The sequence below is a fragment of the Notolepis coatsorum genome, assembly GCF_963971535.1.
Source record: "Notolepis coatsorum genome assembly, chromosome: 3".
Classification (NCBI taxonomy): Eukaryota; Metazoa; Chordata; class Actinopteri; order Aulopiformes; family Paralepididae; genus Notolepis; species Notolepis coatsorum.
Window position 1 is genome coordinate 28,452,996 of NC_140167.1, and position 18,436 is coordinate 28,471,431.

The 18,436-nt window shown below is 45.7% G+C and overlaps 1 protein-coding gene across 1 annotated transcript in view; it reads right to left on the reverse strand.

Annotated features, from left to right (window-relative positions):
• The window catches only part of kiz (kizuna centrosomal protein), a 55,633-nt gene that overhangs the window by 31,441 nt on the left and 5,756 nt on the right, over positions 1-18,436 (reverse strand). The window contains exons 4-8 of the mRNA XM_084311133.1: positions 12,655-13,234; positions 12,089-12,392; positions 6,489-6,609; positions 4,877-5,070; positions 2,789-2,942 (exon numbers count right to left, since the gene is read on the reverse strand). Coding sequence (XP_084167259.1) covers positions 2,789-2,942; positions 4,877-5,070; positions 6,489-6,609; positions 12,089-12,392; positions 12,655-13,234 — 1,353 coding nt within the window. The remainder of the gene's footprint in view (positions 1-2,788; positions 2,943-4,876; positions 5,071-6,488; positions 6,610-12,088; positions 12,393-12,654; positions 13,235-18,436) is intronic.

Sequence of the window (18,436 nt, forward strand, 5' to 3'; positions counted from 1 at the left end):
GTCAAACGGCAGATATAGACGGGATGTCCTTTGCGATTATTTAGTTTCGTTCTCATTGAACGTGGCAACAGGACGGAATAGGGGGATGCCAGATACTAGGTTACAGTAGGGGAGAGAGGGTGGGAAGATAGGTTTACAGTAGGGAGAGAGGGTGAAAAGATAGGTTTAGAGTAGGAGAGAGGGTGGGAAGATAGGTTACAGTAGAGAGAGAGAGGGTGAGAAGATAGGTTACAGTAGAGAGAGAGAGGGTGGGAAGATAGGTTACAGTAGAGAGAGAGGGTGGGAAGATAGGTTTACAGTAGAGAGAGAGGGTGAGAAGATAGGTTACAGTAGAGAGAGAGAGGGTGAGAAGATAGGTTACAGTAGAGAGAGAGGGTGGGAAGATAGGTTACAGTAGAGAGAGAGGGTGGGAAGATAGGTTACAGTAGAGAGAGAGGGTGAGAAGATAGGTTACGGTAGGGAGAGAGGGTGGGAAGATAGGTTTACGGTAGGGAGAGAGGGGTGGGGGAGATAGGTTACAGTAGGGAGAGATGGTGGGAAGATAGGTTACAGTAGGGAGAGAGGGTGGGAAGATAGGTTACAGTGGGGAGAGAGGGTGGGAAGATAGGTTACAGTAGGGAGAGAGGGGTTGGGAAGATAGGTTACAGTAGGGAGAGAGGGTGGGAAGATAGGTTACAGTAGGGAGAGAGGGTGGGGAAGATAGGTTACAGTAGGGAGAGAGGGTGGGAAGATAGGTTACGAGTAGGGAGAGAGGGTGGGAAGATAGGTTACAGTAGGGAGAGGAGGGTGGGAAGATAGGTTACAGTAGGGAGAGAGGGTGGGAAGATAGGTTACCAGTAGGGAGAGAGGGTGGGAAGATAGGTTACAGTGGGGAGAGAGGGTGGGAAGATAGGTTACAGTAGGGAGAGAGGGTGAGAAGATAGGTTACAGTAGAGAGAGAGGGTGGGAAGATAGATTACAGTAGGGAGAGAGGGTGGGAAGATAGGTTACAGTAGGGAGAGAGGGTGGGAAGATAGGTTACAGTAGGGAGAGAGGGTGGGAAGATAGGTTACAGTAGGGAGAGAGGGTGGGAAGATAGGTTACAGTAGGGAGAGAGGGTGGGAAGATAGGTTACAGTAGGGAGAGAGGGTGGGAAGATAGGTTACAGTAGGGAGAGAGGGTGAGAAGATAGGTTACAGTAGGGAGAGAGGGTGAGAAGATAGGTTACAGTAGGGAGAGAGGGTGAGAAGATAGGTTACAGTAGAGAGAGAGAGGGTGGGAAGATGGGTTACAGTAGGGAGAGAGGGTGGGAAGATAGGTTACAGTAGAGAGAGGGTGGGAAGATAGGTTACAGTAGGGAGAGAGAGGGTGGGAAGATAGGTTACAGTAGGGAGAGAGAGGGGTGGGAAGATAGGTTACAGTAGGGAGAGAGGGGTGGGAAGATAGGTTACAGTAGGGAGAGAGGGTGAGAAGATAGGTTACAGTAGGGAGAGAGGGTGAGAAAGATAGGTTACAGTAGAGAGAGAGGGTGAGAAGATAGGTTACAGTAGAGAGAGAGAGGGTGGGAAGATGGGTTACAGTAGGGAGAGAGGGTGGGAAGATAGGTTACGGTAGGGAGAGAGAGGGTGAGAAGATAGGTTACAGTAGGGAGAGAGGGTGAGAAGATGGGTTACAGTAGAGAGAGGGTGAGAAGATAGGTTACAGTAGGGAGAGAGGGTGGGAAGATAGGTTACAGCAGGGAGAGAGGGTGGGAAGATAGGTTACAGTAGAGAGAGAGGGTGGGAAGATAGGTTACAGTAGAGAGAGAGGGTGGGAAGATAGGTTACAGTAGAGAGGTTACAGTAGAGAGAGAGAGGGTGGGAAGATAGGTTACAGCAGGGAGAGAGGGTGAGAAGATAGGTTACAGTAGGGAGAGAGGGTGGGAAGATAGGTTTACAGTAGGGAGAGAGGGTGAGAAGATAGGTTACAGTAGGGAGAGAGGGTGAGAAGATAGGTTACAGTAGGGAGAGAGGGTGGGAAGATAGGTTACAGTAGGGAGAGAGGGTGAGAAGATAGGTTACAGCTAGCGTCGTCAGTGGGCCGTTGTGAAACATTTCAACTGTAATTTCCCGCTCCGGTTTAATTGGCCGTGCTTCACCGCGAGGTCAATGAGTGAGGGGACGTTTCAAAGACTCCCGCCGCCGCTGTGAAGAAGGTCTAAATGGCCGCCTCGTTCGCATCGGGCCCGGGCCACGGCCATTACTACTTCAGCTAATAACGAATTAAAAGGGGCCGTGTCTTTTCGGAAGAATGAGCCACAGGATGAAAGCGGCCCCGGGCGCCGAGGCTGTTATTTGCGATTAGCGCGCGGGTCAGGGTTTCCCTTTGGTCCGGGGTCAACGTGCGCGGCGTAATCTGATGAGCGGGCGGCCGGGGCCAGGATTCAAACAACAGACGAGAAGAGAGTCCTGAGTACAATCCATAACCCTCTTCAGCATAAAACAGCACCATCTTGAATTAAGATTTTTTGGACTGTGTTTAAAACAGGACAATTTGATCAGCCCTTGTAAAAGCACCGTTGCTTGTGTATGCCTGTGTGTGTGTGCGTAGCCTGTGTGTGTGTGTGGCCTGTGTGTGTGTGTGTGTAGCCTGTGTGTGTGTGCATGTGTGTGTGTGTGTGTAGCCTGTGTGTGTGTGTGTAGCCTGTGTGTGTGGTGTGTGTGTGTGTTGTAGCATGTGTGTGTGTGTGTGTGTGTGTGTGTGTGTGTGTGTGTGTGTGTGTGTGTGTGTGTGTGTGTGTGTGTGTGTGTGTGTGTGTGTGTGTCTCTACCTGGTGGCTGTAGGCAGCAGCACGGCGCTCCAGCAGCAGTGGGGTGAACAGCTGGACCAGGCGCTCAGTGCTGAGGACGTGCAGCTCCTTGAGCAGAAGGGCGTGCTTGAACCAGCGATCCCACAGCCGAACAGCATCAGGGGGGAGGCTGGAGCTGTGGTGTGTGTGTGGCGGGACGACGACACATTGAGCACCATGAGGGGAGACACAGAGAGAGAGAGAGAGAGAGAGAGAGAGAGAGAGAGAGAGAGAGAGAGGAGAGAGGAGAGAGAGAGAGAGAGAGAGAGAGAGGAGAGAGAGAGAGAGAGAGAGAGAGAGAGAGGGGGAGTTTTCTCACTGGATATACCACAGTAAGAGATCTGTAAACAAATTGTGTAATGGTTCCTTAGAGAACGATGGGTTCTATGGAAATTGAGATAGCTGTGAATTGAAGTGTATAATCTGCCATTGTATGAAGTACCCTATTAGGCTAATATTGTCCAACAGTGCTTTAAAATATAAAACAAAAGTAATAATGTTATACGTTTATTATGCATAGTAGACACTTCAGCATATCATCCCTGCATAGTAGACCACTTCACCACATCATCCCTGCATAGTAAGCACTTCACCACATCATCCCTGCATAGTAAGCACTTCACCACATCATCCCTGCATAGTAAGCACTTCACCACATCATCCCTGCATAGTAAGCACTTCACCACATCATCCCTGCATAGTAAGCACTTCACCACATCATCCCTGCATGGCTGCATAGTAAGCACTTCACCACATCATCCCTGCATGGCTGCATAGTAAGCACTTCACCACATCATCCCTGCATGGCTGCATAGTAAGCACTTCACCACATCATCCCTGCATGGCTGCATAGTAAGCACTTCACCACATCATCCCTGCATAGTAAGCACTTCACCACATCATCCCTGCATAGTAGACTAGACACAGATCCTAAATGAACGTGGATGGACAAAGATGAGTCTCCACACTACAAGTTGAAAAGCTGGACAAAACGTCAAAACAGCCAATAGGCACCTGGGCATGTGAAGAGGAGGGGGGGCTTTAAATGACAGATGAGTTTCTATGGCCTGGGAGCTGACATGTCTAGATGTGTTTCTATGGCCTGGGAGCTGACATGTCTAGATGTGTTTCTATGGCCTGGGAGCATCACGCAGTAAAGGTCTCGGTCTCAAATCAATAAGGTGGTGAAGCGGAGCATGGATTTAGTGCAGGAGTATGACTACTCATTATCAAAAGGACTGGATGTCACAGATAGTGGTTTTTAATTTGCCCGTGACATTCACCCCTTGCAGTGCTACCGCCAAAGGTGACGGGAACGATGACCTTTACGTTTGTGGATGAGGGAGACTGTATGGAATGGCAGCGCACCACGTGTTAGTGGGTGTGTCCAGTCGAACTGTATGAGAAATGCACAGGCGGGAGTCCACGCTTGGTCTGAACAGTGGAATTCATCTTTAAAATCGCTTCACGTTCCGTATGAAAAGAAAAAAGGAGATAAAGGCCTATTGAACCCTGACACTTTTAAAACAATGATATCTTGGAATTACAACATTATCGAGCACATTTATTACTGGAGCAGCGGGAGCTGAACATGTCGTCCACACACGCGCGCGCGCACGCACAATTCTCTTTTTCTTTCAATTTCTCTCTCTCTCCCTCTCTCTTTCTCCCTCCCTTTTTTACTACCTAAATGTCTATTGTGAGCGATCTGTGGTGCTGAATTGAGAAGTACTTCTATCCTCTCTCTCTGATCAAAGATGATTTATATATATATATCATTCCACACCATGGAAATCACTGAAAAGAAATAAAACAATAAAAAACACTCCAAAAGGCAGAGAGAGAGAAGGAGAGAAGGGAGAGAGAGATGAGAGAGAGGGATAGGGAGGGAGAGAGAGAGAGAGAGAGAGAGAGAGAGAGAGAGAGAGAGAATGGAGAGAGGGAGAGAGAGGGAGAGAGAGAGAAGGGAGATAGAGGGGAGAGAGAGAGAGAGAGAGAGGAGAGAGAGAGAGAGGGGAGAGAGAGAGAAGGGAGAGAGAGAAGGGGAGAGAGAGACAGACAGAGCCATACCTTATGTCCTCAGGCCCGGTGTTGATGGCCCGGTGGGCACTAACCAGCTCCTGTGGCAGCAGGCAGCCTCTGCTTGTGCTCCATGACAACCTCTGGAGCTCCTGAAGGACGACCGCTCCACACGCTTCAAGGTCCTCGTCATTCAAGCCCGCTCTGCCGTTACAAAGGCTGCCCAATATGCAGAGAGCAGTCAGCTATTGCCATGGAGCACATAGCACATAAGATTGCACACACACACACATAGCACATACGATTGCACACACACACACACACACATAGCACATACGATTGCACGCACACACACACATAGCACATACGATTGCACACACGCACACATAGCACATACGATTGCACGCACACACACACATAGCACATACGATTGCACACACGCCCACACATAGCACATACGATTGCACACACGCACACATAAGCACATACGATTGCACACACGCACACATAGCACATGATTGCACACACACTCACAGCCAGGGTAAAACATAGGAGTGATACAGCTGGGGGTGGTACAGATGGGGTACAGCTGGGGGTGGGGACAGATGGGGTACAGCTGGGGGTGGTACAGATGGGGTACAGCTGGGGGTGGGACAGATGGGGTACAGCTGGGGGTGGGGACAGATGGGGTACAGCTGGGGGTGGTATAGATGGGGTACAGCTGGGGGTGGTACAGATGGGGTACAGCTGGGGGGTGGTACAGATGGGGGTACAGCTGGGGGTGGTACAGATGGGGTACAGCTGGGGGTGGGACAGATGGGGTACAGCTGGGGGTGGTACAGATGGGGTACAGCTGGGGGTGGTACAGATGGGGTACAGCTGGGGGTGGTACAGATGGGGTACAGCTGGGGGTGGTACAGCAGGGGGTGGGACAGATGGGGTACAGCATGGGGTACAGCTGGGGGTGGGACAGATGGGGTACAGCTGGGGGTGGTACAGCTGGGGGTGGTACAGATGGGGTACAGCATGGGGGTGGTACAGCTGGGGGTGGTACAGATGGGGTACAGCTGGGGGTGGTACAGATGGGGTACAGCTGGGGTGGTACAGATGGGGTACAGCTGGGGGTGGTAAAGGCATCATCTACAACGTTCATGTCTGCCCTCTTGGAGGATAAGTATATAATTGGGCTCATGAAGAGTGTGAAACATTCTCCTTGCAGTTTATCCGTCAATACGTTGCTGCAGCGAGAGCCTCAATCGTAAATTAATCTTGCTATGAAATATAATAAAAGCCTCTTAAAAATCCAGCCAGTCCCACAAAACGCTCCCAATCGCCAAGACCAATAATTCAGGAGCAAAGGGTGGTTACTATAACAATCCAGTGGGTTTGAAAAGCCCTTGGAATGTGGGGAGATGCACGAGAGTGTGTGTGTGTGTGTGTGTGTGTGTGTGTGTGTGTGTGTGTGTGTGTGTGTGTGTGTGTGTGTGTGTGTGTGTGTGTGTGTGTGTGTGTGTGCATGTGTGTGTTGTCTATGCTGAGTGATGACACTTCATCTAAAGTGAGAGCACTTGGCGGCAGGGCAAGACATTATCCTCTGGATCCATGGACTCTGCTACAGAAACACAACGTTTAAAAAGATTCTAAGAAAGAAACGATGGCGCACCTGATAAATCTCCTGGCATTCTCTTCTACCAACCGAGGAATCCCGGTAGACATCTGTGTGTTTGCCACAGATGCGTTCTTCGATGCTCCCAAACAGATGAAAGAGTCCTTCGGGGGAGAGTCTGAAAGAACACAGCATTACCCAGTAAACAGCTGAAAGGGAATTACATTTATATTTTTAAAATAATATTTATAATAATAAAGAAGCAGAAGAAAGAATGAAGCAGAAGAAAAAGAACAAGAAAGAAGAATAATAATAAAGAAGAATAAAAATAATAAAGAAGAATAAGAATAATAAAGCAGAATAATAAGAATAATAAAGCAGAATAATAAGAATAATAAAGCAGAATAATAAGAAGACGAATAAGAATAAGAATAAGAAGGCTGTAATCAAAATGACCTCATGGTACCAAAGCACCTCAAAGGCACTAAAAACATCACAAAACAAACTGGTCAGACTACTGCTTGACCTTACTCCTAGAACCCACCTCACCCCTGCCCATTTTGACATCCTAGGATGGCTTAGAGTAGACGACAGAGTACAGCAACTTGCAATGGGCCTGGTCTACAAGATACACTACACCACTAAGATACCCATGTACATCCCAAAGGTCAGTGAATTCCACAACCACGACACCAGAGTGAGTTCCACAAATCATGTTCAACCCAGATTCGGCTCAAACAAGGGACTAAACACATTTCACAATTATGCCACAACAATGTGGAACGCCCTACCCATCATCATCATTAGGTGGCTTCTTCGTTCCGAAGGTTGCCTATCACTCTCCAACCCACTCTGTCCCCACTTCTTCTCTCCAACTCCGTGACTCCGCCTCTCACTCCGCTCCAATCACAGACGTCGTCTACCCAGCCTCTTCTTGGTCTTCCACATCCTCTCTTTCCATCCACCTTCCCCATCACCACCTTCTTGAACATCTCCCCGCTGGATCCTCTCAGAACACGCCCGCACAACTCCATCTTTCTCTTTTTCAACCTCTCCAGCAGCTGTCCTCCTTGCATATCCGCTCTTCTCAGTACCTCCTCATTCTTGATCTTATCCTTCCATGTTATCTTCAGCATCTTCCTCAGCGTCCACATTTCAAAATAGTCTATCATCCTCTTTGCCTCTTCATTCAGTGTCCATGCTTCTGCTCCGTATGAAAAGACTGACATAACCCACAGCCGTAAAATAATGTGAATCCCTACCCACCTTCAAAACCGCCCTCAAAGAGCAACTACGGGAGGCTGCAATTAGAAACTGGCCCTGGTAAATGTCCAAAGCCCCCCCCCCATCCACCCACCCAACCCCCTCTAATGTACAGTTTCTTCCCCCTCGAATGTATATATTTTCTTTTAGGATCTCTGTCTCTTAAACAGTACTGTATATTTGTATATCTTGTATGTCATAAATGTCTGGATGTAACAGTACTGTATATCTATATGTCGTGTATGTCATAAATGTCTTGATATATATCTGTATATTGTGTATGTCATAAATGATAAATGTCATGATGAATTGAAAATGGGGGACCCTGATGTAAACAAGACGAAAGTCTTTCTCTGGTCTGCATTCCCTTAACAATTGTGTGTATTGGGCCGTACTGTAGTATTGTACCCATTCTGCAATCTATACAGTTTTCAATCAATCTGTTTGATAGAAACTCCTGCCTGTGTTCTTGTGCCTCCAGGTGATGTCCTTGACAGTGGGTGGATTGCGGTCATTAAGAGCAGGGACACAGTTCAGGCCTTTGACTATTCAACTAAAACCTATTGATGTTGAATGAATGACAAAGTTGTATAGACACAAGTTCCATAATAAAGCGGGTTGTTATAAAAGGTATAAAAACTTGAGTTTGCCTGCTGCAAGAAGTATAACGTAAAATAAAAAATAAATAAAAAAAAATGAAGTCAAAGCCCACATTCGAACAAAAAGAAGAAGAAAAGAAGAGGAAAAAAAGAAACTCTAGTTTTTGGTGCAAGATTTCCACTTTAATCTGGCCATGTGTGCAGCTGCAAAATGAGAGATGGATGCCTGACGCATGTGGATATTGGGAATCCATCTCTTTCTTGCGCATTAAGCTCTGGGTGGCCCTCATTGAATTTTCCCAGAAACCCCAAGCCGAGAGACCCCCCTCCAGCCCCCCTACATAAAAGGGGCCAAAAAAGAATTTATGACAATCTGTAATGGGCTCCGGGGTCAGGGGTCAGCAAACAATCGCTCCTTCTCTTTTTTTGCAGGTTGTTTCCTGGGAACATCCTGATTAAGCTGGCAGCTCAAATTATATCCATGGCATTCTGTAGTGCTCAATCCAGCGGTGGCACGTCCTCTTCAATATGGCTGAAGTAGCATGATGGGCAAAAAAAAGAGCCCAGTCTTTTTTCTCTCTTCTTCTTCTCTCTCCCTATCGTCAGCACCAGGGCCTTGAAATAGTCATCATCTTCTTCTTCTCTCTCTCTCCACTTTATCTGTCAATGCTCTTGAAAAGGAGACCTTTAGAGAGGGAAAAAGTTAATTTGTTGTGTGCTACTGGCAGACCTCTCTCTCTCTCTCTCTCTCCCTCCCTCTCTCTCCCTCTCTCTCTCTCTCTCTCTCTCTCTCTCTCTCTCTCTCTCTCTCTCTCTCTCTGTGTGTTGTTGCCAGGTTCCGCGGCTGAGGTCTCCAACCTCACTTTAGGTGCTGCCGTTGTGTGTGTGCGTCTGCATCTCGACATCATCAGGAGTGTATTGTTGGCCGGGAGAAAGAGGTCGGCCTCTCTGCAGTGATATTACTCTACCCTGGTGAATGCCGGCATCTCCGGGGTGATTTACCACATGGAACAATCTCACCGCTGAGCGATTGGTGTCAGGGGAGAATCTCACCACACAGACACACGTGGGCAGAAGATATAACACAAAGGAATGGGAAAATCTAACCGAGTGTAATAGCCCTGTATTTATAAGGGCCACCAAGAGCAGGCTATGTGGGCTACTACTGATGTATGTCAGCGTGCGATACGTTAAAGAATCACAGCTACAACTTCCCCTCTTTGTCAATTCGTCGTCTAATCAGTCATTAGGATCTTGGTCAACTATGTTTTTTTGTAAAAAAAAATTATTAGTAATTCTATATATAGTAATTGTTTATTTTCCATGCTGAACAACACATCTCTGGTGTCTTTTATAAGCGGGTAGATTTCAAGAGGTCCACTGCATCCGTATGCAGAAGGACAACACTGTCCGCAACACGCTATTACCATTTAACAGCCATGTAACTATTCCATAGTCTACACAATTAAGCCAGTTAAAGAACTGTAGGATGTTTTTTACAAAGCAGCAAAACACAGGGGCATAGTTAGCAAACAATACAGATCTATTTCAAAGACATAATTAATTAAGTATTAGCAGATGCATAATGCACACTAATAGTATAGGATAAAACGATTTTATTTTTTATTATTATTATTATTATTATTATTATTATTATTATTATTATTATTATTATTATTATTATTATTATTATTATTATTATTATTATTATTATTATTATTATTATTATTATTATTATTATTATTATTATTATTATTATTATTATAATATATACATATTTTTTTGTAAAACAATATATGGCCTCATCCTGCAGCCGGTACAGCAGACATGCTGCAGGTCAGGACTAACATATTTGAAAGGCCATTATGATGAGCCTTGAAGAAACCTGGGGGATATTTCAGTCTTACACACTCACCCACCCTGGCCGCGCCGGAGAAGGAATATAATGGGGTAATGTAATGAATTGCCTAGGCTTGTTTTTCCTGCCTGTGAGCTGAATGGAAAGAGCAATATAAACTCTAACCTTGACACTGTGTGTGTGAGAGAGTGAGAGAGAGAGAGAGAGAGAGAGAGAGAGAGAGAGAGAGAGAGAGAGAGAGAGAGAGAGAGAGAGAGAGAGAGAGAGAGAGAGAGAGAGAGGAGAGGAAAAGAAAGAGAAAGCGGCGGAGACTGGATGCTCTCGGAGCTCGACATCAAAGCGTTTGGTTTTCTAGCCCCGCGTGTTAACAATGAGCTCCGCGGCGGCCCCCACCGCCGTCTCTCCTCAGCACAGGCTAACTGCAGCTCCTCTTGAGGTCACACTACAACGGGAGAGTAGACCACACAAAAGCGCCGTTGTGCACACAAACAAGCATTCTTCAATCTTGAGGAGGAAAAATTATTCTCCACACTGCACCCCCCCCCCCCCCCCCGCTCCCTGACTCCGTCCTCTGAAACCCCTGCTTTTACAGACGCAAAGCAAACGACCCAGTTTTTGAAATAAATTACGTGACCCTTGGTGATGTTCAGAATGATGATGACATTGTTATGATTTAAGTAAGAAAAACAACTAAAAGAACAACAACGTTTTGCGAAAAAGTGCATAGTAAAAGAAATACCGCGTTATGAAATAGCATAGAGCAGAGCCTCGCATAGAAACGTGGTATCACCACTGACCACTGACTCCCCGAATTGATACGATTTCTCATTCACAAGGTCACAATTTGAATTGGATTCCTGATTCGGTCAGGGCTATTTCAGTTACAATAGCAATTTTGCTTGGATATAAAGGGTGATTCTCGAATGCTGTAAATTGTACAAGGAACCCTCTAACCTGGTGCATTATTAAAAATATGAATGTTTACATTATGAATTGACCACAAAGCAGTTACATTAATTAACTTAAATATTTAACATGACCAACACACTACGACAGTCAACACAATATAGCATATATACATATATATGTTGTTATTATTATTATTTTATATTTTTAAGATCGATCTGGGATTTTATGAATCAATATCGGGTTATTCGAATCAGGAATATATTAAAAAAATAAATGTAATCCGGCCCTAGTGGGTAACGTACAAAATAAACCTTTATTTTTTTATTTTCAATAGCTGAAGAGGCCATGTTTGGAAGACTTTGTTGTTGTTGTGGTTGTTGTCGTGGTGGGAATAACGCCTACGGTTGTGGTCACAGATATCCCCGTTGGCTTTCCCCTAGCTCTCACCCCATCCAAAACGATCCTTCAGCTCGGAGGCCGTCATCATGCTAAGGATTTGTGTCTGTGAGTGCTGTCCACATGCCCGCCCTCCAGAACACTCTATGGGCGCCACACATTTCCTCCTCCACTGGGGGCTTCCCGAGGTCTGTCAAGCGGAAAATTGCTCCGTTACGGCATTATCTTGGATTATGGCAATATTGTGGGTCACGGGTCCTGAGCTCTCTCTCCCTACAAGGTGCACCGCTGCTGCCACCACCGCTGCTGTGCCGAGCGGGGTGGCACGGAGCGTGACTCCCGCAATCCTCTCTGTCAGCCTGCAGATGCAATGGCGGGCGAGGACTGCCCCGGCGTCTACACCCGCTCCCCTCGTTATCGACGGCCTGCCTGGTTTAGCGCGGCCACTCAGGAACATCCCCTGCCGCTGCGCTATAGCTGCTATTCTCATGCTCCTTTCTGCTCAATTCACTGCATAGAAAACTGGCTGAAAAAAGAAAATGTGGCAATCTCTGCGTCTCTTCACTGAATTAAAGACTGCAGAAAGAATTCACAGCGAACATCGTTCTTTTATCTCCTGGCTGACCACTTACCTCTCTGACAGGGCTTCAGGAGATAGGGAGTCTCTCTCAACTTGGACTTTGCTTTTGGACTCTTGTGAGTGGAAGGAGGATTCTCGACTGCACAGACTGTGGCTGTCACTCCCGCCAGGGGGGGCGCTCCTCTCAGTCGCCCCTCTGGTAGCGGTGGGGGATGTGGAGTCTCGGCGGGCCACGCCCTTAGCTGGCTCCTCCTCCTCCTCCTCCTCCAGTTCAGAATCCGTCAGAGACACGGAAAGTTCACTCTCGCTGCTCACTGACAGCTTGGAGCTAGACAGGCTAATGCTCTCACTTCCCCCTGAAAACAGACAGGATATGGTAGTAGTTATGTTACCATTACCTTTTCCAGACCTTCATTTCTTAGATTTTAGACGGTGTTCAACAGTATGCCCTTGATGGCTTTGTCTAGTATGACTCAACAAATGGTTTGAGATAGGTCAATTACCAATTTGCGAAAACAATACAATGACAAAAAACAGTGTGGAAACCTTGTGCCACTAAAGAGGCGAAAAAATATATATAAAACAGTACTACACAATAACGTGAGAGGAATAACAAACCTGCCACATCTCGAGAATCTCTTTCCAATTCAGTTTGGGGCGTTGAACATCTCGGACGTCTCCCCGCGTCCTCCTCTGTGGGCTGCTGCTGATGGACAGCCTCTCTGGAGTGAGTGTCCGCAGGAGAGTCCCTGCTGGGGGAGGAAGCTTTCCTCTCTGGGCTCGTCAAGGTCAGCGGAGGTGAAGGCGCGTGTTCATCATCAGCATCATCATCATCATCATCATCATCGCCATCATCACCTCTACGAGACACGCTGTGGGCCACAGCTGCCGAGACACGGACGGATGTCGCCACCGCCGCCCTTTCATGTTTGTCACTCAAATTGCAGCCGTCGGGGGAACCGTTTGAGCCCGAAATGTCATCTGATAAATAAACTTTCAAAAGGCCACTTGGCGGGTGTTCGGGGGAGTGCGTGCGCTGGCGATGGAGCGGCCGATGCGCCGCTGGGCGTGAGTGTACACTCGTGGCCGTATCTTCAGCCGCAGACTCTCCAGCGGTCTGGCAGGCCGTGAAGAGTGCCGGCGGAGGTCGCTGGAGAGGACGGGACTCGTCCTGGAGACGCCTGTGTGAAACATCGGCCTGCAAAAGAATATAAATAATGAAAGACATAAATTCAAATACAATGTTCCACTGTCCCAACAAACCCTACGACTCCTCTGGGATACTGTGTGCATTTTGTACTTCAGGAGCGGCTGGGAGACGTTACTACAACATTGTGCTCAAATGCACTAAACACTTTGATGAACATTGTTACTCAGCTGATAGAGTTGTACCCTTCCTGCTGTCTTGTTGTACAAAACTTGTAAGTCGCTTTGGATAAAAGCGTCAGCTAAATGACAAAATGTAAATGTAAATGTAAATGAAAGCCCAAAAAGGCCACTGGGAATCGCCTCGTTGCGGTCCCCGTCTTATCCCCTAACGCTGCGGATCATCTTTACAAATAAGCCAGGGAGATGGTGAAATCATCTTTATAAATAAGCCAGGGAGATGGTGAAATCATCTTTATAAATAAGCCAGGGAGATGGTGAAATCATCTCCTTAAATAAGCCAGGGAGATGGTGAAATCATCTTTACAAATAAGCCAGGGAGATGGTGAAATCATCTTTATAAATAAGCCAGGGAGATGGTGAAATCATCTTTATAAATAAGCCAGGGAGATGGTGAAATCATCTTTACAAATAAGCCAGGGAGATGGTGAAATCATCTTTACAAATAAGCCAGGGAGATGTTGAAATCATCTCACATGGCCTTGGACGCCCACTGCTAGGCCGCCCCCCAAAAAGGAACAAATTTAAGATATGCTATTTTCTAAGCTAGTCAAGAATTCACATTGTGTTCCTTTTTCTTTTTGATTCTCCTGAAATATTAAACTATTCATATCATATCCAAGCTAAAAAATTTGCTCATCTCGCTAAACACATCGAACTCAAGTGTATAAAACTCTTCTTTTTCTTCACTTCCATTTTTAAACGTGGCATAGGCCTACAGTAGTTTATTTGGGCCAAGTTCAGAATTCTCTTCAAAACCATCTCACGGAAGAATGTTTTCAGGATCAATGTTTTAACTTTTTAATCGTATTAGAAATCCTTAACGCAAGTTGTGATTCATGTCTGCAATGTCATCGAGGGTGGGGTGGGTGAGGGGGAGGGGAACAGCAGCACACAAAAAAAAAAGAAAAAAGAAAAAAAAATCCAAACATAATAACAAAAAGCATGGCTTCTGTTTCTTTTCTGATAAGCGTCTTAAATACCAAACAGTTAGCTGCTTAATAGCATTCACTGTAAACCATGCAGCCTGCCCAGCAGATCCACAAAGTAGGTAAAAAAGAGGAAAAGTTAATTTCTTGGCTGAGTGATTCCATCGGTAGCTGCAGGGCAAAGTAGAAAGTGTTTCACTAAAGTAGCAATTGATTCTTCTATCAATCTGCGGCACGCGTGTGCTCTTCCAAGGAATGTATTAAATATGAAAATCATATCCCGTTATCATCTGTCTCCAGCTTTCAGCCCGGTAAGCTCCCCTTAATGAATGCTGCAGCCTGAGGGACATGCACACTGCCAGCCAATGGCTTGTATGCATAATGGAGTGACGGTACCATTTTGCTCATTACAATATCACCAGGCTGAGGGCGGGGGGGGGGGGGCGCACACACAGTTACAAGTGACTGCTCTAGACAGCATGCTCCACGTTATTATGAGACGTCTTAGACATTTCATCTAAAAGAGCTTTAACTGCTTTAAGTGAAGGTAGAAGCGGCTATGGGCTTGAACTAACACGGCTTGTACAGATGCACCGGCTGGGATTATAATACACCTGCGCCGTTACAGATACACAGTTTAAATGTAGACTCCTCCACGGATTCACCCCGTATAATGTGTACTTTTCTTTTGTTGTTGTTACAAACCTGAGACACGGTTTGATAGAATGGAGATTTGCATTATCCTTGTAGGAATTGCAAAAGAAAAGGGGGGAGGATTCAACCCAGCGAGAAGCATGCAACCTACTTTGTTCGGTCTTTCAACAAAAAGACAAATCGGACAATAATATACAAACCCCCGAAAGCCTACATTTGATCCAAGATGATGCTACTTAGTTAAACGATATGAATGGCGTTACTAGACACAACCACTACCGCATACCTAAAAGAGGCCACAACAGAAGAGGGGGAAAACTGTGACTATTAATGAAATTAAATGGAAAAAAAGATTTCATCCAATGATACACACTATTTGTCCTCTTGAGTGACAAGAGCAAATTATGTATTAGCACAGCAAGCAAGAAATATTATGGCCTTGACTTCACTATTATTACTATTCATTAGCAATTTCAAGATGCACACATTAACGTGCACCTTATGCGCCCCAAGCTCTTCTTCTTCTCTCTTTGTCCTTGATGCCATGCATCTGGAAATTATATTCAAGCACTCAGCCTATAAAATATCACAGGAGAAAAAATAAATCCTTTTCAGTTTCTTTTGACAACGAAAATATGTTATAATAAGGTTATAAGGTTATAATAATAATAATAATAATAATAATAATAATAATACATTTATTTTATATAGCGCTTTTCCAGGTGCTCAAAGACACTTAAATAACGCTTATATAAGAGACAAAACAGAAATCACATAAACCTACAGTAGTTGCTATTTAGTACAAACTATTTCATTAGTAACCTTAGAACTTAGTTAGGAACATAGTAGGATTTGGCTAATTGACATATCCCAGGTAATATGACAGATACTAGTAGACATGTGCAAACATTGGGGATTTGGTCTATAATTCTGTGTGTTAAACATGATCTGCAAACACATTTAGACACGGAGGTCTGGTGAAAATTCAAAGTGGCCAGACGTGGGGGGTGGGGCGGGGGGTGGAGTAGAGTGAGTCAGTCAGTATATATTCCCTGGTGAATCTCCTCCACACTGGCTGCCAACGCTACTTCATCCATTATCTGACAAGCCATACTGACTCGCCCTAATCCCAACTCCAATTAAACAGTCTAATGGCACATTTAAGGGCACTGGAAATAACTCCAACATCCCCGTCCTTGTCTTCAAAACAATACCAATTTACACACAAAGAAGGACATCTTTTTGTTCATCACAATTGCTAATTGGCCCGCTCATGTTATCTATTCACACTGATTATCCAGCGAGCAATATAGAGAACAGTGAAGATACAAATGATTGTGATGATTAGACTAAAATTATGATATTGGTGTATGTGTGAGAGTATGTGTGTGTGTGTGTGTCTTCTCCGTGGATTGTCACGTTGTCATGGTGGAGAAGCTTGTGTGGTCCTGACATCCTGAGAGCAATGACGTCTGGAGCTATGCTCCCGGTAGGGTCACCCATGGTGGTAAGGTTTGGGGGGGGGTCCCTGACATCACAACCAAGACCTCAATGGAGGAACAGGCAGAGGATGATGGCTGACTTTAAGGGAGCATCACAACCAAGATCTTAATGGTGAACAGGCAGAGGATGATGGCTGACTTCAGGGGAGCATCACAACCAAGATCTTAATGGTGAACAGGCAGAGGATGATGGCTGACTTTAAGGGAGCATCACAACCAAGATCTTAATGGTGAACAGGCAGAGGATGACGACTGACTTCAGGGGAGCATCACAACCAAGATCTTAATGGTGAACAGGCAGAGGATGATGGCTGACTTCAGGGGGCATCACAACCAAGATCTTAACACATTGTGAGCCATAAACGGCGTAAATCGTTATTGCCCGCCATGCGTTGAACGCCAACAACGGCGTATCACGTGTTTGGGATCAATATTTCATTTTTTCGCCATGGCATTCATAATTCATCCAGCCTCCCTCCGGATCGCAGGCGGACCCTGTTCTGATATTGCAACGCCTCAATACCGCCGCCTGGTGGATGGTCGGGCGAGTTACACTCACGCCAAACCGGAAGTGGCGATCAGTGCATCTAGGAAATTCCTCCGCCAGAGATATATTGTGGCGTGGATCAATATACACACTCGAGTGCATTTGGATCACTTTCTAAACGCAATAATTGATATGATTTCTGTGTTTATTGCGTCATACAAACCGGAAATGGATCTAGCAGATCAACGTCAAATAATTGGGATCTTTTTCCTCCAGTCTCATCGGCGAACGGTAAGAGGACACTAACGTTACTTTCAGCCCGATTGTCCATTTCTTTGTTTGCAATCAGTCTGATCAATATATCAACCCATACTAAATAAAGCCATTACTGACAATCAAGGAATTATAAACGACCCCCCCCCCCTTTCCTTCACGCATGATGAAGCATAATGTATACCGATCATATACATTTACATTTTTTAATATAGCGTGTATAGGAAAGAAACGCCAATCGATAATCTATCATATGCTTCAGGGCCTATAACTAGTGTTTTTAGAATTACAGCAGAAAAGCTTAAAAATGTGTTAATGGTGAACAGGCAGAGGATGATGGATGACTTCAGGGGAGCATCACAACCAAGATCTTAATGGTGAACAGGCAGAGGATGATGGCTGACTTCAGGGGAGCATCACAACCAAGATCTTAATGGTGAACAGGCAGAGGATGATGGCTGACTTCAGGGGAGCATCACAACCAAGATCTTAATGGTGAAGGGGCGGAGGATGATGGCTGACTTCAGGGGGGCATCACAATGGCTGGGAAGACTGATGAAGCCTGCAGCTGAAACGAGCCCCTGGTCGTCTTCGACTAGATGCCACTGGATTCACTGGATCCTGACCCAGCTCTGTCTGTGTGGCGGCTGTCTCACTATTCTCTCCACATGAAACAAAGTTACTCACATAAAACGGAATCCACCCTAACATCCTGGATTAAGTCTTTAGGCGACGGGGGCATGATCGTGATATCCGGAAGCCCCTATCATGAGCCGAGATGTGCTAGATCCAGTTGCTGGGCTCTTGGAACAAGGCAGAAAGTGTCTCATGACCATCCGACTGGTGCTTGCCAACAACCAGATAGCAAAGGTTGTGAGTGCCTATGTCCCTACTTTAGACTCTGAAGAGGAAGTAAAAGAGACCTTCTGCTTACGAGATACTGTCAAGAATCTCCAGGGAGGAGGATGTGATTACTCTCCTACAGTAGGTGACCTCAGTGTCTTACGAGGTGAAATAAAGCTTTGAAATGAAATGAGATGTCATTGTATAAGCCATGAATCTACATGCCATGATGATGTCATTCTTTATAGCCTATCAATTGTTTTTGAGCTCAATAAATACAGAATATTTGACTGGAATTTCTCCCATTTGTCCAGCCTGGAAGAAAT